Source organism: Brachycentrus maculatus, unplaced genomic scaffold (assembly GCF_059751285.1).
Source record: "Brachycentrus maculatus isolate JH-2025_06_01 unplaced genomic scaffold, ASM5975128v1 h1tg000235l, whole genome shotgun sequence".
NCBI lineage: Eukaryota > Metazoa > Arthropoda > Insecta > Trichoptera > Brachycentridae > Brachycentrus > Brachycentrus maculatus.
In genome coordinates this window covers 870,455-893,645 of record NW_028280986.1, presented here as the reverse complement: position 1 = coordinate 893,645, position 23,191 = coordinate 870,455, and the positions used below count along the sequence as shown (strand labels likewise).

Below are 23,191 nucleotides of genomic sequence, written 5' to 3'. Positions count from 1 at the left end.
CACCAGTATAAGATAGTAGCTATAATATAAGACTAGTGATGGGCAATGAATTGATCGATTTTCCGAAAATATCTCGCATTTTTAAAGAAATAATGCGATAATTTATTTGATTTTGGGCAGTCAATAAAAATGCTTAAAAAATTGTTTAATTTGTCAAGTGAAAAGCATTTATACTCTTCAAGTAGTACATAGGCATTTCATCAAACAAATTAAATAAATAGAAGCAAATAAATGACCTTATGATCATACAAACCATAATTCGGGCAAAAGCTATTTTTACGATATCGCGATGTTAGAATACAAGTAAATATTATATTCTTATAAAGTGTAACTAATAAAAAAATATATTTGTCCTGTCCGGAATCTTAACTTTAGTCTTAAGAACAGTAAAATCTTTTTTTTATTACTTTGATATATTTTTTACCGTTTCAATTATAATCGATAATAATCGCACCAACTTGCCCTGCACTATTATTTTACGCATGCGTATTAGAGTAAAATTTAAAATTAGTTCCTTTTATGTTTAACTGATGGCGTTACTATCGAATGACGAATGGATTTTAGGATGTTCAGTTACGTTGAACGATTATTTTACGATCTAAGTACTTACTCATAGTTCAAAACACAAAAACAAAAAGTTTTTGTAATTCCACATACATGACCCCATGCAACAATCCCGTATTTGAAATATTTTAGTCAGAATAAAAAGACCATGAGTTCGATAAGCAGTCGTGTAAGATTCATGCATTAAAAATTCCGAATGAGGAAAACGCCGGTGAAAAACTTTTGTATGCGAGTAAGCTAAGATGACGTTTACGTTAAGCAAACTCTGTGCACGCATATTTGCGTTTTTGTAATATAAATACTAGCCAGGGGGGGTCGACTCGTAAACGTCAGATTGTTCAAAAAACGACCAGAAATGACGAGACACACTAATACACTAACAAAAACACCAAAACGGGAACGAAAAATACGAGATACTAACAAGTTGTTCAAATATTTCAAATAAATATACACAAACTATGGTTATAGACAATTATCGATAGAAAAATAGAAATCCGTATATGAAGAACTTGGTAATATTGAGTATTATGCCAAAGTTAAAGTTAAATTTTGCGTATGAAAGTGTAGTTTTTCTTACTTGACACAACGCTCCCTTGAACTTCTGTAGCACCCCCCAAATGCAAAAAATTTAAAAACGCCTAGCCAGACTTCCAAAACGCCCACAAAGGGGCGCTGGCACCCCCGTTAAGAAACATAACTTCAGAAAGTGGTGGGCACTCCTTCCGCCCTTTTAAAATATTGTATTTTCTAGAATTTTAAATTTTATATAGTAATTTGAAAATTCTATCGTTTTTATTTTTGTTAAAAAGCCTTATATTTATACATAGTTTGAGATAATAGTTTCAAAAAAGTTACCATTGCCATTTACCATTGTAAGGCTGAGTTGAGTAACCATTATTAATCGCCTGAACTCTTTTTATAAATGTCGCGTTTTAGCCGTGACCTTTCTATTTTTGTTTACACTGAAATAAATAAATTTAGATAGTGAAATATCTTCTTTGTAATATTAATATTATAATTTTGAAAATATGTAGTACAACAAATTTCAATATAAATACCATTTAACCTGAAAAATGAATGATAAATATTTCGGCGGGTGGATTTGACATTCAGCCGCGGCGAAGTCACGCCCAGCCGGGAGCTTAGTACTTCTAGCCGTTTACGTCACTTCCGGCCGCTGGCGAATATCACTTCTAGCCATAAAAAATCGAGGCAGTTGGCGGTCTTTATATAAATTAGTTAGTCTGTGATACTAGCGTACTTTTAAAATCCGTGTCGTGTTTCTTACTTGTCACATATGTCAAACTGTATCGAATATCAAACTAAATTTTATTATATTACCAAATAATTTTCCGACGAATTTATCCCTGAAATGGCTGCTAATTTAACGTCCTGGTCACCTGACAAGAAACATAGTGATAAAGAAAGGTAACTTGAAATAGTGAATAGATTTAAAAATATTTTTCACCCTGAATTGTCGTCCATTAAATATATTTGCACATTTTTCCAGGTGGGTCTGCATCTACCCAGCATATTTGAATAGTAAAAAAACCCTTGCAGAAGGTAGAAAACTGGCAAAAGATAAATGTGTTGAAAACCCAACTCCTCAAGAAATAAGAGATGTTCTTATTTCTGCTGGAATGAAAGTCGGAGTTGAAAATAAGCTCTACCCAAGAGAAAGAAGCAAGGTAATCAACAATTTTATCAATATCCTTCGGGAAAACTTATTTCAATTTGGTGTCTAATAAATTACATATTGTATAATTGACATTTGCAATTTTACTACATGAAACCCTAGATTACGGCACATTTGTAAAATTTATTATGGACATCCAATATGTGGGAAGCACTGAAGCAACACATATAAAGAATGTAGTGACTAGCATGTATCCTGTTTTTTTTACTCATTTTATGTTCGTATTTTATATTTAGTTCTGAAAAAACATTGTACATTTTTCAAATGTTTTTAGTAAACATTTTTGATAAAATGTGAGTTTTTCATACATTTTACGACAGTCCCGTATTAAGGTACATTGAGACAAGTTCTGTGGTCTAGGGGTTAAAGCCTAAAGTTTTTTTTTTCATACTGCCTTTATAGTGATTTTTGTTTTTAACTTTATTACCACTATAGACGGGAAAGGTATTTCTACTCGTTCGGTCAATTGATGCTTAAGGACGGGAAGGGTATTTTTACCTTCTGCCCCAGCCTCATTTCAAAGTCAGAATAGAAGAAATAACATATTTTATGTTTTTATGTGAATATTATGTCCTAATCTCTTTGTTAAGGTCTTAATATATGTACATAATTATGAAATCCCGTTGCCAACGATCTGCAGGAGTAAAAAACACCTGTTCGAAGTGTGTTAACTAAACATAATGCTCTTCCAACAATGGTCAGAAATAGTGAGAGTGAGATGATCTTTAGAAAAAAACTTAAAACACATTTGTTTGCAAAATCATTTCCACCATTATATTTTCCCCAATTCATTCACAGTGAAGCGCCCTTGAGGTAGTATTTTACGAAAATGGCGCTTTATAAGTTATCCAAATCTATTATTACTATTATTATTATATTGTGGTATTTATAATTTCCGTACAGGAGTTCCTTCAACGAGGTCGCATACGTATTCACCTCCGAAACGATGATGGTTCTCCGGTCAATCCCCAATACCCTTCCAGAGATTCTCTACTCCTTTATGTCGGACAAACAATCCCCAAACTTAAGACCCGACAAAACAAGTAAGTTTCCTATACATCATTAGATCTAACCTCTTGACCATTCTCTAGATTCCTGTGGTCCCCAACTCGGTTTTTTTCCTATTTTTTTGAAATTTTGCCTTTACTTAAGAGCATACTCTTAGGGTGGTGACTGACCGGAGCATTTCGCCGTAACGTAATGTTGTAACATCGCTCGCGGTGAGCATCAGCAAGCATCCGAAACTATAGATGGAGCGCTCGGCTCGGTGTACTGACTGCCTGAATACTTGCATTGTAACGTGTTACGTTACGACAAAATGGCTCCGGTCAGTCACCATCCTTAAGTTCTTATCGAAAACATGAAAAAATTTTACTGATTTAACAACTTGCCCAAATTTAATCACCCACTAACCTCTATTAATAACACTTACCATAGTTTTAAATAAGGAACTTAAAAAAATAAGTTTTTACAGTAAATTAAGCCTTAAAAAAGGTTTTCTCCTAAGAGTGAAAAGTATATACTTTATGAACGCAAATACACATACTTTCATATCCAATAGGAGATCTAATTCTTGGCAATACCAGAACGGGGCTACTTGGACTTTGAAGTGTTACTTGAGCCCAGTACAATAAAATTATTTAGATCGTGGTATCGATCGAAGTGTCTTGACAATAAGTGTCACCTGTCAGGGAAACAATGAATCATGTCAATACGTTCATTATTATAGACCAAATACAGATTTTTTTCGTACTGAGTTCAAGTAACACATCAAAGTTCAAGTAGCCCCGTTCTACGGTATAGGTTTTGTTTGAAATAATATTCGCGCATGCTTTTGAGTATTGGCATTTTTTAAATATATTTTATTCTTTACTTTGTTTATACTACATTTAGCATTTACATTACATTTACTTGGCACAATCAGGTATGTCAAATACTTGAAAGCGGCCGGGTCAGGAGTCGTAATAATCGTCGGGCATGTATGAGGAGATGCATGAATGTAGAAGAGGCAAAGAATGTTTGCAAAGACAGAGTGGTGTGGCGTTCGATTCTCTCTGCCTACCCCTGCGGGGAAGCGGCGTGATGGTTAGTTAGTTAGTTAGTTAACTAATATTTAACTTTTATATCCTATAATCCTATACACATAACTATAATCTATTATTAATTAGTAGTATTTTTTAATCCTACATTAATATAATCTTCTTTTCCGTCTTAATTCATCGTGGAAGCAATGACTCTTCTCCAGTTATCCCTTGACTGCGTTGCACATAGCGCTCCAACCACTGAGGTGCCTGCTGCTGACTTCAGTCCATCATGTGGGGGATCTTGCTCTCCCTCTCTTCCCCTCCAGGCTACCGATTAGAACCAGTCATTCCAGGCTATCCTTATTGCCACGCGTAATGTTTTCAAAGAACTGGAGAATCCGTCGTGTACAGACAATATAATCACTTTACAATAATTAAAACATGTCTCTATAAATTAGCGACATAATCAATTGCCGTAGAGCCTCTGTTTGAAAATTCAACATACCATTTGGATTGTTATATGTCCATGTTCATATGAGAAATTTTGCATTTCACCACCGTTAGTTTATAATTCTTTAAATTGTAAATGAAAACACTTGTTTTTTACCACTTAAGTATTATATGTCTTTTTAACTACTATTTTCGGAAGCTACAGATGCTTCCATCTACGGATTTGAATATAAACTATAAAATCTGTACTAAAGTGGCGAAAAACAAGTATGTATTTTCATTTACAATTTAACCATGTCTTACCACAAAGTGAATGCCGAAACAAAAAATAATATCTTTATATTGCTTACAATTCTGTAAAATGTCAATCTAAAGGAACTTTCATATTTTTGCTAAAGCCACTTCTTAAATAATTTTTTTTAAAAAAACCTCATTCAATAGCCACTTATAGCCACTACTAGATTTACTTTTTGAGGCAAAGAAACTGTATATAAATGTTTGTCATTTTTGCAGGTCTTCTGAACAACAAGTTCACCAGCAGCAGAATACATCACAAGCTTCTGCTAAAGCTAAAGGGAAAAAGAGGAGATAAATAACAATTGTCAGAGTTCAACTTTACTAGTTGTTTGCGAATGTTTTATTTTATATCTTTGTACAAAATATATAAGTTGGAAATGTATTCTGTCATATTAATAAAGAAAGTAATATCAAAACCATATGTTTAAATTTAATGGTGACATAATTATTGCGTAAAAATACGATATTCAGGAAAACAATAATCATAATTGAAATAATTAATTCACTATTAACACATTTAGGACGGGTGTTTTTTACGCTTGCACTACTGGCGACGGGAATCGATAATAACGTATTTATAGTTGGGACCTTAATAAAGTGTTTGGTACATAATATTCATTTTATATTCAGACACAAAGATGGAAGCATCTGTAGCTTCTGAAACTAGTCGTTAAAATATATATGTATAACTCAAGTGGTAAAAAACAAGTGAAAATAAAAAATAAATAAATAAATTAAATTAAATTAAACATTAAATGTGTAATTCCTTCTTTTCTGATTTGGAAAAGAGGCCGGCGCAGAAAGTAAAAGTACCTTTCCCGTCCTTAAGCATCAATCGACCGAACGGGTAACCTTTTCCGTCCTTAGTGTGTTAACAATAAATATACAAAAATTGGAATATGAAAGAGAAACTGAATGAAATATTATTACTATTTATTTACACTAAGATGGCTGTTTGATCCAGGGCATTGATTCTATACAGAACTTGACAATTTACTGTAATTTCATCCCAAGACTTGAATCGGAGTCCTGATGTCCAGATATATGCTTTCTACAGTGAGATAAGGAGTTAGGTACAAGAATATCACATCTTTAAACATTCCAAAGTTCTTTTCATGTATGAATCTTAGTATAGTCAATTTTGCCCAACGTGTATCTGTTTATTGTTCTTTATTTACAATTTTTTTATTAAATTCATTTATAAGAAAATCCAATGATTTTCCGATTTCTGTTTTGGGAAGACCCATTTTTTTATTTTCAAAATATTTTGAAGGTTTGTTCTCTTTATATGGCAATATCACATTTTGATCATGAGAATGCAACGGTGCTGCGTGTTTACAATTATAATTTTTTCTACATTTATCTAAAGTATTCAGGTAGAAAGGTTGTTCTGAGGTAGAAATTGGTTTATTATTGAAAAGACTATGAACTACATTACGGAGTAGTTTTGGTATCTCGGTCAAGGGTTTTCCAAATAATGTAATGTTAAATGAAGCAAGTCTTTCGGTATAGTGAGCTGCGGGTTTATCCATAATATCTAATGTTTCAATGGCAGGGTTTTTCAACCGTTGTATTGTTTCCATTAACATTAAATTTGGGTTGTCAACAGTATTGTCATAGTTCATATTAAAATTCGTATCTACCGGTGTTAATGGTTTGTTGATGAAGTTTTGTTCATAATTGGGAAATGTTGGATTATTCATGATTTCTTTTGGACTTCTGTGCATTGCTTTTCTCTGCACTTGGTTTTCGTTACTTGTCATATAGGTCTCTAAATTATTTTGAGGTGCTCCGATTTTTGGAGTGATCGTAAATCCTTTTGGGAACATTGGATTGGATTGAACAATTTTAGTTTCTTCAATGGCTAAATCTTTACTTTCAATATGCGTATCATTGATTTTATTATTGTATAATGTCTCAAAGGCTGATTTAATAATATTATCTTTCTCAGTTATGACAACTAATTCACTCTCTGGTATTTCTGTAATTATAAATTCCATTTTCGTTTTTTTTTTATTACCCATTTTTTCTTTGTCGATCGAAGTTTTTGTGTTAGATTCATATTCTGTTGTATCATCTTCCTGAAACAGTAATTCGTTACCTTGGTGTATAGCATTAGGTTTTACCGATGTGTACTTTATTTCAAAGTTTTGATATCCTTTTTTTTTGTAATCTGCTGTTCCAAATCCATTGTTATTTTCTAAGTCAGTTTCTGTTAATGTGCCTGTTTTATCCTCTTCCGATAATTTATTGGTTTCAAACTCTTGTTCCGTTGCTGTTTTCTGATATATGGTTATTATTTCATTACCTTGTATATCATTCAATACAATTTTATCAGCATTGTCAAAATGAGTAACATCTGTACCTTTTTCTGTTGTCAAATAATCCAATTGAATTTCGTTTGTAGCTTCCACTTCATCCAAGTATATTTCTTTTACCTCTTTAGATAATTTATTGGTTTTAAACTCTTTTTGAGTTGTTTTCTCAAATAAAGTTATTTTTTCATTACTTTCTGCATCGCTCAATAAAAAAATATCAGCATTCTCCAAATAAATAACTCCTGTTCTTTTTTCTGTCTTAAATGAATCCAATTGAATTTCGGTTGTAGCTTCCTCTTCGTCCAGGTTTACCTTTCTTTCATCTTTTACCTGTCTTGGTAATTTATTGGTTTCAAACTCTAGTTTACTTGTTGTTTTCTCAAATTTAGTGATTATTTCATCACCTTGTGGGTCATTTAATAAAAAATTATCAGCATTGTGAAAATGATAAACATCTGTTCCTTTTTCTGTTGCGAAAGAATCCAATTGAATTTCACTTGTAGCTTCCTCTTCTCCCTGGTATATTTCTTTTACAATTGCATCTGTTTTATTTTCATCTAATTCTTGGCTTTGCTTCATGACCTCTGAAAAATCAAATAAAAATTCTTCTTTCCTTATTGTACCAATATTGTCAAGATTGGGGAAATTGTCATATTTTTGTGTTGCTTTCAGAGGCATGAAGAGTTTTTCTTGGAGTACATCAATATTGTTAATCTGATCTTTTTGATTAACTAAAGATTTATCAATATTCTGTATTGGTTCTAATTTATCCATAGTGTAAAATTCTTTTGTTGTTACATCAACATCCTCAAATGGATTTTCAATATCTAAAGATAAAATGTTTGTTCTTTCTGCAAGCATTTTACTATCAGCATCTATGTGATTCTCAAAATCTGATGAAATTTTATTAACTGATGTCGTATCAAATTTTTTGGAAATTAAATGGTCTTCGGTTGTAGAATGTTGTGTAGTTGTAACTGTGTCTTCACTACTTTCCTTTGAGTTTCGGTCGTTGATAACAACATGACTTTCTATAGGTTTTGTTTCAGTCTTAATATTACCAATATTTTCTTGTTTTGTTGAATCGATTTCCAAATAATGTATGCGCGTTTTACTTGGTTCAGTTGTTATCGGATTTTTAAGATTGTCAATGGATGTTGCCGATTTATCAGTAAAATAATATTTATGGTTACTTTCTATCTTAAAATTAGTTTCTGTAGTAAAATAATCAGTTTTATCGTATTTCAAAACTGTTGTAGATTCTGTCGTAAAATCATGCTGATCATCAAATACTTGTAAAAGAGGGTCATAACTTTTCTCAGAGACTAATAAATTAAATCCTGTAGAGTCAATATTATCTTCTTGTTCTTTTACTATCCTTAATTCCAAATGTTCAAATTGGTTCACTTCGTCATCTTTAAATATGGGGTATGTTGGCAAATTAGCAGCTACTTCGGATTGAATGTTCTTTTCACTATCTGTTTTGAATGTAATATTTTCATCCTGAGGGATAACTTCGTAACCTTCATGTTTCTTGCGATTCGAAATAGCAGTAGTATATAAATTTTCTTGCTCTAACAAAATATCATCTGAACTGTTTGTTGTATCGTCAGTGTTTTTAAATGTTGATATTTCAAATATTTGAGAAACTTCTAATGGTAACAAATCTGGAATGACATCTTCAGAGTTTGCAATTGTTACAATTTGGTCTTTGATTGTGTTGGGTTCAAAAATATTTCCTTTATCTAAAAATATGGAAGATACGAATGTTTGTATTTGCTCCGAAGCTACAGGTTCCATATCAAATTTATCAGCAGGTCCCGTGCGTAAGTTGTCATTACCTTGAAAATTGTTTTTCTGATATTTTTGTTTCCAAACTGGCAGAGGCTGCATCTTGTTTAAAACGTGTAATTCAGGCCAACTTATCTGAATTCTTTCCCGAATTATTGTAGGTAAGTTATGATCAGTCCCCTTAAAGTAAATATATTCGGGTATTTCCAGTGTGTATGTGTAATGTTTACTATTGGTACATTTCTTTTGGTCAATATCGCCTTCATTGGATGTGGAAGAGGTGATTTTAGTTATTGTAGAACATATCACAAAAAGTAAAATGAAGTTCCTGGACTTCATTGTAATTTTACCAAAAAATACCTGTAAAAATGTAAAAGATAATTTATGAATTTCTAATAGGGTAAAATCAGACTTGAGGAAATTGAATGATTTGACCGAGAAAAACAGTAAAGTAAATAATCTAATATTTTTTTTTATTAAAATCCCCTTTATGTAATCACAGACAATGTCATTAGTCAATACATACTCAATTAGGTACATCAAAATAATATGCCTACTGTAAAAAAGTTTTTTTTTTAAATATCAATTCTGGCAACTACACAATAATAAAAAAGTTTGGAATCTGTGAAAATTCTTTCAATATGATAAACATTGTTTGCATAACTAAGCTTATAACAGTTATTATTACAAAATAGTAAAGTAAGCTATAGAATTCTTATCATCACTGTTATACAAGCTGTTCAAAGGGACAGTGTGTGTTCAGTGCTCAAAATGTAACATCAGTTATTTTTGCGATATAGGACGTATTGCTAGGTGATGGGTGTGTAAAAAGTGTATATTATATTGATTTCTCTTATTTCTTTTAAATAAGATATATTTTATTTTATCTTTCCATTAATATTATCAACAAAAAAAAATAAAAAAAAGATTTGTCCGCCTCCGTAGTGTAATGGTCAGCACGCCCGGCTACCGTTCTGGAGGTTCCGGGTTCGATTCCCAAGGGGGGTAAAATAAATATTAGTGATTTTTTCACTGTAATATTTATTCAAAATTAGCATGGACTGGTACCTGAAGCGGAAGGCTGATCACCTTTCCTTCATGTATAAACGATAACATTGCGTTTATATGACAGTGCCCTATGCACCATTTGGGTGCGGATAAGGGTTTTATATATAATATTATCAGCAGGTTATTGCCTAAGTCTTAAAGTGAAGTCGAGGGCTGATGACCTTTCCTTCATGTGTTAATGATTAAGACAACACTGCGTTTATATGAAGCAGTGCCCTATGCACCATCATAATGCGAATGAGGTTTCGAAGAGGAAGAAATAATTGAAATCACAAATAATAATACATATGTAGTAGTAAAATTTGCATACATACCTCTAAATTTGGAACAAACTGCGTTTTTATTTATCTGTCTTGAAGACTACGCTCTTAGCACAAGGAACCAGTAATGAATGGATACTGCACAGTGTCTCATATGGACTCACTAATTTAAGATAGAAAACTGATTATAATCATTTTTAAAAACAATGGAGGCAAGATCAGCAAAATGAAGGAAAAGTACATAGCAAAAATATAATTTGGAAATCAAATAAAAACACCATTATATCTATAAAAATATAATGTTCCTCCATCATTCGTTTTTAGTATTGTTAATTTAAAATGATTGTTTTACTTCATTATTCATCATTGGCATTTGTAAATACATTTCTATAATGTCCTACATATTGAAATGATGACATAAAATTGTCCCAATAACCTTATTATGTATATGAAGTTGAACATTTGTACCTTACACTAACAATTCTATTTTGTTTTGAGGCCATAACAGAATTATTATGGATGTGTCAATATTTTATTTTATTTTATTGGAAGGAAGAACAACAGTTACAATATATGATACATACAGAATACAAAAAATAAAATCATGAGTACCAATTATAGTTCTTCACAACTATACATAAGAGAGGTCTATATAAAGGAAGAGACATGAGACAAGGATGGGATAAAGAGAAAAGGAGATGGCAGTGATAGGAAAAGAAGAAAAGGAAAGGACAGGGAATAGAATTACTTTTTTAGGTTTATAAGATTTCGAACAATTTAGCTTTAAATTTTGAAAGATTGGAGTAGAACATATCAAGGTGGGTACAACATTCATCAAATTTCCCACAACTTCGATAAATAAAGGAATATAAAAATATAAAATAATATTTATAATATAGATACATAGATTTTAAATGAGGGTACATTATTAAAAATACGAAGACATTATTTAAATTATTTATTTATTTACTTGTATAAAATTGTATTAAATTATTTATATAAAAATAATATGTAAAGTCAGTCTTATCTGGACAAAAAAAAGTATTCAAGATTGGCTTACTCGTGAATTGTGTTCCTATGTCAGTAAGTACCCGACCGGGTTTCTCCAGGGTACGCTTGGCTACAATAGTTTAGAGACTAGAAGGAATGTGTATTTGATTACGCATTTTTATCAATTGTTGTGCGGTATGATCGATAATCCTGAAATTATCCGGAACATTGGTTTGTATGTTCCCGATAGTTACCTAAGACAGCGTCGGCATAGATTGTTTCACATTCCTATACACAGGACCAACCTGCCAATGGTTATGCCTGTAGGAGGAACTGCCGCTATGTTGAACAATATCTCATTGGATATTGATCTGTTCCATGTGTCTGAAGGAGTTTTCCAAAGCAGGATTCTTCTACACCTTTAGCAATAGTAGATTGATGAAATTACACATTTTTTAATTTCTACTCTCTTTCACCGTATTCCATTCTAATAGTAAATGTCCACATAATTTATTTTCCCCGAATTCTCTTTATAATGCTTTTTTCGGTTGTTCCCAATCTTCAATAAGATAATTCGACGTTACTGCTGCTGCCGTCCCTTGTAGGTTTACCTGTATGTAATTGATCAAGTGAGATATTTGCGTAGTTCCTGCATTTTTTAACGCTGTTTCACAACAGTGTATAAATGAGCTCAGCATTTGTAATTGCCCTTCTTTTCCTAGCTGATTTAGTTGACAACCTGTCCTATCGAACCTAGTATCTTTGATAACCATAGTTTAGGGATTTAAATGTGAGGGTAATAGTGTCAATAAATTTAAATCAAGTGAGTGGAAAGTTAATAGTTACGGTGAGTTAGTTAGAATTACGATATTTTTTTCAAATTTGGCAATAGAAATATGGATCAACATTCACTTACAGCCAGATAATCCAGTGTTGCAAAAAAACTTGTCAAATTTCTAATGTGTAGGCTTTGGAATTTTTATTGTTTTGTTCAACGCATTCCTTATACATAGTTGTGTAATTTGCATATAATCTTGATTTCATTTTAGTTTATCGGCCCTTTAGTTTGTCCGCCTCCGTAGTGTAATGGTCAGCACGCTTGGCTACCGTTCTGGAGGTCCCGGGTTGGATTCCCAGGGGGGGTCAAATAAATATAAGTGATTTTTTCACTGTAATATTTATTCAATATTATCCTGGACTGGTACCTGAAGCGGAGGGCTGATCACCTTTCCTTCATGTGTAAACGATCGAGATAACACTGCGTTTATATGAAGCAGTACCCTATGCACCATTGGGGTGCGGTAAGGGTTGATTAATTAATTAATTATCGGCCCTTTGATCTTTATGGTCATAACATAATATCCATATATATAAATATAAAGAAAATAATTCTTTATAAATATGGGTTAGTTCATATAGGTGTTATTTTTGCATTATTTCACTAACAACATTATCATTCTCGATGCGATGGTTAGTTTCTGCTGCAGTTGTCTTAATTCCCAATTTCCTTTTTGGTACATAATTTCTCTTCAGTTTAAGATGGACCAGCCGAACGTGCGTATACATGGCCCCTGAGTGGGCAAACTTCACACCGCAATACTTGCAAGAGAAGGGTTTTTCGCCAGTGTGAGTGCGAATGTGGGCCTTCAGAACTTGCTTGTCCTAAAAAAAATGTTTAACAATCTTAGAAAATATAGGATAGTATAGGGATATGAACACAAAGCTAAAAAGGATACTAAAAGACAGTTGAGGAGAAAAATTAAGGTCCCCATTTTGAGTTAGTAATGCAATACTTTCTGAAAAAGTCATTTGTTTAATAAATAATAACAATAAAAATAATGAGCTTAAAAACTTCAATCACACAATTCTTTCCTTGACCTTTCTTGTAAATTCAGTTTTTTTTTCTAAACCATAATACTATCTGTCAATTGTATGCCTATTTTGTCTGCCTTCGTAGTGAAATGGTTAACAGGTTAGCAATCGTGCTGGAGGCCCCAGGTTTGATTCTCATAGGGCAGATCAAAACAAATATTTCTGATTTATCACTCTAATATTTATTTAGAATTGATGCGCAGGAGTGATCACCTTGCTTTCATTTAAGTAACAATCAAGATAGCACTGTGTCAATGTGATGCAGTGCCCTATGCACCATTGGGTGCGGATAAGGGTTAGAAGAATTATACAAATTCATCAATTGTTAGAATAATAAATATTTAACATATTTAAATAACAAACAAAAGAGAGATTGTTATTTCAAGGCTTTACTTGATTTCTAGATTTAGGTGGATTATTGTTTGGTTCTGAGGATAAGAGCACTTGACTGGATTTCAGAAGACATAGATTCGAATCCTGGAATTGAAATGGAAGAATGATTTTTTCCAATGATATCATATTTTCAATGTAATTTTTCTCAGTTTATTTGCAAGGCATGTTCCTAAAAGACCTCTGTTTTGGCATGTGTTGTTGAAACAACGCCAATCCTCCTAGTTCAATAGTTAACCAAATACTATGCAACATCCAAACTATGGCTTAAGTTAATCCTTCAGGTTTAATTGGTAATTACAAAGTTAATTAAAGGTTGGCCAAAAGGGCCACATTGCAATAATGTAATAAGGTTAAACATTTCGGTCACTCCTTTCAAGAACGTCATAAATCAAAAATCGTAAATTTTCAGTTGTGCATGTTTTCGGAATGCCTAGAAAATGTACTATGTATATCCCAGCTAAAGAGGCATATTTTTAACTTAATATTTATCCGCTACAGGGCAGAAAGTGTTGTTTTTGCATTTCGAAGAAAAGGTGTTGTTTAATTATTTTTTTAAATATACTAAATATTTTTCAAATGGGGAAAAAACCTTCAGGTTTTACCTAAAAAGATCTGTTGCACAGTAAAGAGTTCAATAAGTGGCTTGATCTTTATTTTGAATACATTGTATTATATTTTTGAACTTTCTCCTAAAAAAACGTTCTCCTGAAAAAATCAAGTTTTTTTATGACATTGAAAGGAGTGAGCGATTTGTGTCTATAATACTAACCGAAAACCCTTTGCCGCAGGTTTCGCAGATATGATCGCGGGGTTTTTTGTATCCTTCGTGAACGATTTTGACATGGGTTTGTAGAGTTTTTTTACTGACAAATGCTGCATCGCACTGTTGACACACGTGAGACCTTTTGTTGAGGTGAACTCGGTCAATGTGCATGGACAATTGTTGGTTGTTGGTATACCGTACTTCGCACATTGTGCAGGAAAACCTACAATTGGAAAAATAATGCTTAAAATGAATCGAAATCATTTACAAACCTGTTTGACCTCGTATCCACATCCACAGTGCATAAGACACAGCATCAGATTGAAGCAGTGTTTTACTGTAAATTTTATAAAGGCAGGAGAAGAATACATAATGATAGGATGTAGGTGATGTGCATAATATGTATCATCATTTGACACCTGATTCATAACCAATCAAAATAAAAGCTTTTTCAATATAACATAGATGGCTGCTGTGAATTCATATATGCTGTGTCATGAGATTAATGATGTATCTAGGAGTTTATCCAAAATTTTGGGTAGTGTGGTTGTCAATCATGGATAGAATGATGAATGTTGTATTATGTAAATTAATCACTTAACCAGCCTGTAATAGGTCATAAGCCCTGTAAAAACCCAGACTTCTGTATTCTTTTTCATATATGTTGAGATGTCAAAAAAAGGGTAAAAATAACTCCTAAATCGATAAACCCAGATTTGTGAATAAGTATTTGGACACACTCAAAATGTTGCCAACTTATATGATTTAAAAGTATTCGCAATTTGACAACAAAAAGTACAGCTGGCTTCGAGCAGAAATTAATAATTAACTTATTTTTAAATAATTTAATATTCAAGGCATTCATAAATCTAGACTGTGCTTAATCATAGAAATTATTAAGACTGAATGTGTATTTGACTTTCCTTGTCAATTATGATTTTTAAATTATCCTGATTTTTCAGTACCCAGACTGTCTTTATCCCCATTTAGTTTGGATAAACGAGGTTCTACTGCATATGGTAAAAATAATACTCACGCATTTTAGTAGTTATAGATACATATTGCTAAAAACTTACGTCAGTTGTTCCGGAGTGAGATGTTTTGTCCCTCTCTTCAGATGTTGATTGAGCTTAGCTTGTGTTGCATAGGACAGATCACACTCGACGCAGTAAAATCGTTTAGCACCGGAATGCACTAGAAGATGATCCTTCAAATTCTCCTTCAAATAGAAGGATTTAGAGCATTGATCACAAACAAAAGGCCTCTCACTCTTGTGGCGACTGAAATTAAATTAAATTAAGAAGAATCATATTTTTTAAATCATATTTTCATATGGTGTACAGAGTGCGTGGAAGTTTTTGGTAAGAGAAGGGTAATTAACTATGAGTATTTCAATGTTTTAGAATTTAGTACGTAAACCCTGATGATGACAAGTTCTTATCGAAACCGGTTGGATAAAGTATACCAATAAAAAGTGGTTCAAACAAAGAAGTTTTATTTTATAAAGAAATTGGACTGGAACAAGTCCAAATTTAATTTAATTTAAAGACTGATTATAACGTAAATAGTCAACAAATGATAAGTTAATGAATTATTTTACAGTAAGTATTTATGCTTACGTGAGATGCCTGTTGAGATTGTCTTTCCACAGAAACACTTTAGGACACAAATGGCACTTATACTCTTTAGAATTGTTGTGTATTCTCATGTGTTTTGCATATGTGTATCGATTTCTGGAAATTAAAAAATGTTATATTTTAATGACATAAATATATAAACATACCGCCATAATAAGCGGAAACCATATTTACATTCAGATAACAATACAAATGCGGTAACCCTACTTGTCGTATAAAAATTTCTTGTTTACTATATTATGATCCTTCGTATATGTAATGCTTAGTTTTAGGTTAATGTTCAATTATAATTAATATAATTTATTATATTCCGTATAAAATTCTTCTGCCATTATAGTGTAGTGGTTAGCAAGTTTTTTTACAGTGCTGGAGCTCTCTGGTTCGATTCCCTGGCGGTCAAAATAAATACCAGTAATTTTTTACTCTAATATTCATATATTCAATATCACTCTAGTATTTTTTAACATCTCATCAAAGATGAAGAAGAATATGGAAGTCTGGGCATATACGGGGCTTACAACCGTCATAGGCTGGTTTAAGTGATCACTTTACACACATGTAACATCCACCAATTCTACCCATTATTGACAAACACACTACTCAAATTCTTGGAAGTTCTATATATTTGAAACAATTAAAAAACCTTGTTCTTGAATCACTAGAACTGCACTAAAGACATCTATTGTTGGGATGAAAACAAGCTTTTTTACTGAGCAGAAACTCTTATATTAGTATGTGAGGTCCGAATCCTGGATTATAATCACATACATGAGAAACGCCAGAAAATATCATTTTCATTTTTATTATTTTAGCTTATAATTTGACCAGTTAATTTATTTACTTGTTCACAAATCCGGATTATCTCCAATTATAGGAGTTATTTTTAATAAGGACACACTCAAAATGTTGTATCACTCTAGTACATGAAGCGCAGGACTGATGACATTCTTTTCAAGTAATTAATAAGCAAGAAAACACGATAATAATATGATCCATCGCTCTAGGCACCATTGGATGCGAATAAGGGTCAGAATAATAAATTACGACGACAGTCACGTTGCTTACTGTTTCAAAATAATTTGATAAGAACAAGAAAAGCATCAATGAATTACAACTGTAATTTTCTAATCAATGCTTGTAGCTTCATTTAAGTTTCAACTCTTACGAAGAATCTTTAGCCTTCCATAAATTATCTTCACTTAGTAAACGTAGGAATATATCAGATTTATGTTTTTTGTATAAAGTTATAAATAATATGACTGAGAGCCCTTATCTTCTTGCGCAGATACCTTTTCATTGTCCAATTAGAATCAATAGGCATAGTCATACCTTTTATAATCCAGCACCAACAAAGAACTATTCAAAAAATTCCTTTATTTATCGAAGTTGTGGGAAATTTAATGAATGTTGTACCGACCTTGATATGTTCTACTCCAATCTTTCAAAATTTAAATCTAAATTGTTCGAAATCTTATAAACCTAAAAAAGTAATTCTATTCCCTGTCCTTTCCTTTTCTTTCTTTCCTATCACTGCCATCTCCTTTTCTCTTTATCCCATCCTTGTCTCATGTCTCTTCCTTTATATAGACCTCTCTTATGTATAGTTGTGAAGAACTATAATTGGTACTCATGATTTTATTTTTTGTATTCTGTATGTATCATATATTGTAACTGTTGTTCTTCCTTCCAATAAAATAAAAAAAAAATAAAAAATAAAAAATAAAAAAACACCACTTGTACTCTCTTTGTTTAAAATGCCGTCATATATAATATTTAAGCAAATCTAAGGGGAATTCTGAACTGACTGATATGACAGACATCAATCGCACACCTTTGCCATACATTTATCCGAGATAATAGTAAAAACTAAACATACTTGTAAGTCCTTTGGCAAATATCGCAGGTGATTTGCTTGTTGGTTTTATCGTGCTCTGTGTACATGTGTGACATGATATTTTGCTTGCTTATGACAACTTTGCCACATTTCCGACAGCCGTATCGATAGGCATGCGTTTCTTGGTGGTTTGTGAGGTTACGCCTTGAGTTAAAGCGTTGACTACATAACTCACACTTATATGGTCCAGATACCTGTAAAAAAAATTTTAAGAAAAAGAGAAATATTTGTGTTTTTATTATTTACACAAATATTTCAATTTCATAATAGTTCTGTGAGCCACTCTACCACAATTTGATACCGATTTCTTTTAATGAGCCTACTTACTTACTTATAACCCTTATCCGCACCCAATGGTGCATAGGGCACTGCATCAAATTGACGCAGTGTTTTCTTGATCATTACTTACATGAAGGCAAGGTGATCACTCTTGCGCTTCAGGAACCAGTCCAGGGTAATATAAAATAAATATTACAGTGTTAAATCACTAATATTTATTTTCACCCCCCTGCGAATCGAACCCGGGACCTCCAGCACGGTAGCTAAACACGCTGACCATTACACCATGGAGGCAGACAAAGCCTAAGCGGCTCATTATTAGAAATAGGTATCAAATTGTGGTAGAGTGGGTTCGAACCGAGAAACTCTGACTTAAGAGTGACACTAACCACGGGACTACAACCAGACACATACAATTTAACATACAATATTTTTGTAAGGGCAAAAAATATAAATCAATGAAAATTATTAATAATGTTTCTATTATTTGTAGCAATAACAATAAGCAATAACATTCGTTTGAAAATGCCAAAACTAGGCTAAACAATTGTCACAGTATAAATTTTTATGTGTTTTTTAATAAAACACAACTTAGTAGACTCAAAAAATCTGTGTTTGATTTAAAAATTAATACATAAATTAAAATGGAGTTCTACAAATTAAACGCCAAATCAATAAATAACTTACTATGTAAGTTATTATACAGACCTGAATGATGGAAGTTTAACTTCTGAAACATGTAGTCTATAATAAAACTCAAGTGGTAAAAAACAAGTGTTTTCTTTAATAATTGTAACATGTCTTACCACAAAGTTAATGCCGAAACAATAAATAAAATAACTTACTATATCATGTTTTACCATGTGCTCTTTATATACAATTTCGTGAACAAACCATTTGGCGCACAAATTGCATTTATAAGGAGCGTTACAATACTCTTTGCTGCTTCTGATGTCTTCCATCTCTTGAACTTGCTGTTCTAAGCTTAAGGAAGATATAATCACCATGGACATGTCAAAATTCTTGGCCGGGGTATTTTGAATATTTAACTTTCTTTGTGATCCATTATTATTTGACATGGAGACATCTTGTTTGAATTTCTTTCGTTTCCCTTTATGAGACTTGATCTAGGAGGAAAAAGAAGCAAAAAAAGCTTAATTGGGGGAGCCGTTTAATGTCCTGAATATCCATGGAAGTTATGTCATAAGCTTTGTCCATGGCCAGGATTCAATATTCTTCATCTACGTTGAGGTATCAATAAATAAACAAAAATTATATGAAAAATAGCTTTAAAAATAAAAAATAGCTAGGAAAAAAAATATGGACTAACTCAAATTATTGTTTATAAAATTAAACAACTTTGTTTTTACCACTTTTTTACTCGGTTTCGAGAAGAACCTTGTCGTCACCAGGGTTTATGTACTAAATTATTAAATATTGAAATGCTCATAATTAATTACCCATCCCTTACCAAGCACTCCGTACACCATATGAAAATACGATTTAAAAAATATGATTCATTTTAGTATTTCAATGTTTTAGAATTTAGAAACCGGTTGGACAAAGTGTACCAATAAAAAGTGGTTAAAACAAAGTTGTTTAATTTTATAAAGTTTATAAAATGTGCCACAAAGTATATGCGAAAAACATTCAAGAATTTAAAATATTGTGAAGAAAAATAAAGACTTACAAGAAAAACATTTAAATACCTTTGTCTTTTTTATTTTTACTATCTTAATGACTGGTTCGTCATCACTATCATTGAATTGATCATCAGAATCTCCTTCGAATTCAGCCTTTAATGATGAATTGTCTTCTCTATCTTCCCCAAACCAAGATTCAAAGTCATTCTTTGATTCCTGTAGTTGCAAAAAGATATTTCACATTTAATTTAATTGGACTAGATCGACGGCCCCTACGTAAAGTACTCTATCTGCAAATCTGTTACTTTACAGGAGAGAGCTTTGAAGATTTTTTCAACGTATTTTTTTTATTGATTTTGAGTTTTATCTGTAATTCTAAATTAGTATTATACATTCAAAAACAAGATAAAATAATGCAATAAATCGTTTTTAAACTTTATGCTTTGTCAAAATTAAATGGTTAGCGTTTTAAGAGTTCAGTTTATTTCGAAAATTCGATGTAGATAGCGTCTTATACGCCTGAAAACTAGGCGTAATTTATTTTGTATATTTTTTTAATTTTTTTTATATGAGAAGATAACGGTCAGTTGATAACGTACACCAAATATCTCAAAAATGTAGTTAGAGCACTTTACGTAGGGCACGTCTAGATGTTTTAGATAACAAAATCACCCAGGGACATCAATAAAACATATTAATTACCTCTTTTATATCACAGTTATTGATATGTCCATCAGTCAAAGGCAATCTGTTTTGTTTATTATTATCTAATTTTTCCTGATCTATAGGATTGTCTATGGAAGATGGGTAGTCCGTCACAACTGTGTTTGAAATAGATAATGGCCAGTTTAAACTTCCTAGTCCATTCTTGATAATCTAAGGACGAAACAATATAAATTTATAATCTAAACCCATTGTATAATTAAAATGTCACTTTGTTTTAAAATCACTTTAAATATTTTATTTTAACTTAATTATAATGTCTACCGGTTTCGAAGCTAACTGCTTCTTTATCAAGACTGATTAATCAGTCAGAAGTGGTTAGCTTCAAAACCGGAAGACATTATAATTAAGTTATAGTAAAGTATATATAGTGATTTTAAAACAAAGTTACATTTTAATAATAAAATGAAAAATCACAAAGTTAGTGCTTCAATTATAAATTATAAACCCTTTGTACTCCGTTGTCACCGTCACGACGACATAGAAAACATTCTAAAAACTGACATTCTACATTTATCAAAAAATTGCTAGAATGGTGGCGTAAGATCTTTTTTGTGGATGTAACTCATATATTGTTTATAATTTTTTTTGATAAAGGTAACAACGAAACATCATTGAGCCATTTAAAAATTATAAAAATTTTAGTTGATCAATTAGTAAGTGAGTACATAAATCCTCGAAGTAGATCACCTGCTTCCACTTCAGGGATCAGGCTCATGAAAGCGGTGTGATGGTAGGATAGTTAGTTAGTTCGGAATATGCAAAAAAAATTAACTAATAGCTACAACTTAAACTTAATTGTAAATAAAACAATTGTTTTTAACCACTTGACTTATTAGTGGTAAAAAACAAGTGTTCCATTTATAATTTAATCATCTCTTACCCCAGCCTTAATGACGAAATAATAAATAGCATACTACAAATTTTTATTTACTACCTTACCAAAAAATATCTTTTCCTAATTTTCTAAATATATTGTAATTTTTGGTCATATTTTTACATAACACCCAATTCAGTAGCTGGTATTCCGTGTAAAAAAAAATAAAGTACAAAGGTTTAAAAAATTGGCAGTAGCTAAAAGCAATGTTTATAACTATCACTTAAGTACCTAGAATTGTATAGCCATATCGCTCACTCCTTTCAACAACGTCATATATCAAAATTCGTCATTTTTCAGTTGTGCATGTTTTCGGAATGCCCAGAAAATGTACTATATCCCAGCAAAAGCGGCATATTTGTAAGTTAATATTTACTCGCTACAGGTCTGAAAGTGTTGTTTTTTGAGGAAAAGGTATTGTTTAATTTTTTTAAATTTACTATATATTTTTCAAATGGAGAAAAAACCTTCAGGTTTTACCTAAAAAGATCTGTTGCACAGTAAAAAGTTCAATAAGTGGCTTGATATTTATTTTTAATACATTTTATTATATTCTTAAACTTTAAAAACGATCTCCTGAAAAAAGTTTTTTGATTGATGACGTTGTTGAAAAGAGTGAGCAATATAAGGACCGTCAGTCCATTTATCATCACATTCCTTTGAAAATGCCATAACTAGGCGAAACAATTGTCATAATATTAATTTTTATGGGTTTTTTTTTTTAAATACAACTTGATAGACTCTCAAAATCTGTTTCATTTAAAAATTAATACATAAATTTATAACTTGCTACAATTAATGGTCAAGTTATGTATCTATTCGATGCATAAGAATAAAACTATCCCATTCCTCACCTCTGTATTTTGTAAATTTTGTTGAAAATGGTATTTTGAAAGTATCGCAGCACTTCGGTGGCAAACATTCCTGAACGAAACAATCTTTCTTACGAAGTGAACGCACTGCCAGCATAACCATTCCGGTAGTGAGTCCTTAATATTTATCTACAATTTTAATTTTATTTCACAGATTAGAAACGCATAGCTCTACCTCCAGAAACGAATACTTTGATTACTAAGAATTATGAAAGCTTTTGTACAGTAATGATAAAAAATACAAATATGCCAGACCGGTAAATTAGATATCCAAGAAAAGTGATTATTTAAATCTTTGTCATACAGAGATATCATCTTTCTATTCCAAGCCAAACATCCTCTGCAAAATTGGATAATATGCAGATCATTTTCTGAAATGACTTCCTCAAATTTTGTATTTGTTTGGTCGCCCATTTTATTGTCGCACAATATTAGTTTTTTTTTCAAATGTATCTTTTTACTACATAATGCTTTTAACTTGACATGATCTTAATCTGAATTAATATAAACTTGTTTTGTGTACAGAAATACCAAGTGTTGACATACAATTGACATTTGACAGATCATTCCATAGATAAAAGTAATTATATAACTTGACAGTTATTATCTATGGATACTTTGTGCAGTGAAGACCGACTGACGGGTACCTAAATAAGTTTATTCGGTTACTCTATACGAATGGTATTCGTTTTTTTCTTTCCAGCTCATTTTTTTGTATTCAATTGTACAAATTTCCGGTAAGCAACCAAGTTTGTTAATCGATTTGTGTCATTGGCTTTT

General features: G+C 31.7%; 2 protein-coding genes across 2 annotated transcripts; one reads left to right on the top strand and one right to left on the bottom strand.

The window, feature by feature from the left end:
* Positions 1 to 1,780: 1,780 nt before the first annotated feature.
* LOC148306621 (signal recognition particle 19 kDa protein-like) lies at positions 1,781 to 5,447 on the top strand. Its single transcript, XM_088264684.1, has 4 exons — positions 1,781 to 1,992; positions 2,075 to 2,252; positions 3,164 to 3,303; positions 5,248 to 5,447. The coding sequence occupies exons 1-4, from the start codon at positions 1,937 to 1,939 to the stop codon at positions 5,324 to 5,326; spliced, it is 453 nt and encodes a 150-aa protein (XP_088120810.1). The 5' UTR covers positions 1,781 to 1,936; the 3' UTR covers positions 5,327 to 5,447.
* Positions 5,448 to 12,434: 6,987 nt separating this feature from the next.
* On the bottom strand, positions 12,435 to 22,940 carry LOC148306620 (uncharacterized). Its single transcript, XM_088264659.1, has 10 exons — positions 22,667 to 22,940; positions 22,394 to 22,540; positions 20,642 to 20,815; positions 20,006 to 20,155; positions 19,142 to 19,423; positions 18,000 to 18,211; positions 16,106 to 16,219; positions 15,563 to 15,766; positions 14,493 to 14,709; positions 12,435 to 13,120 (listed from the first exon to the last, which is right to left on the bottom strand). The coding sequence occupies exons 1-10, from the start codon at positions 22,823 to 22,825 to the stop codon at positions 12,881 to 12,883; spliced, it is 1,899 nt and encodes a 632-aa protein (XP_088120785.1). The 5' UTR covers positions 22,826 to 22,940; the 3' UTR covers positions 12,435 to 12,880.
* Positions 22,941 to 23,191: the final 251 nt, after the last annotated feature.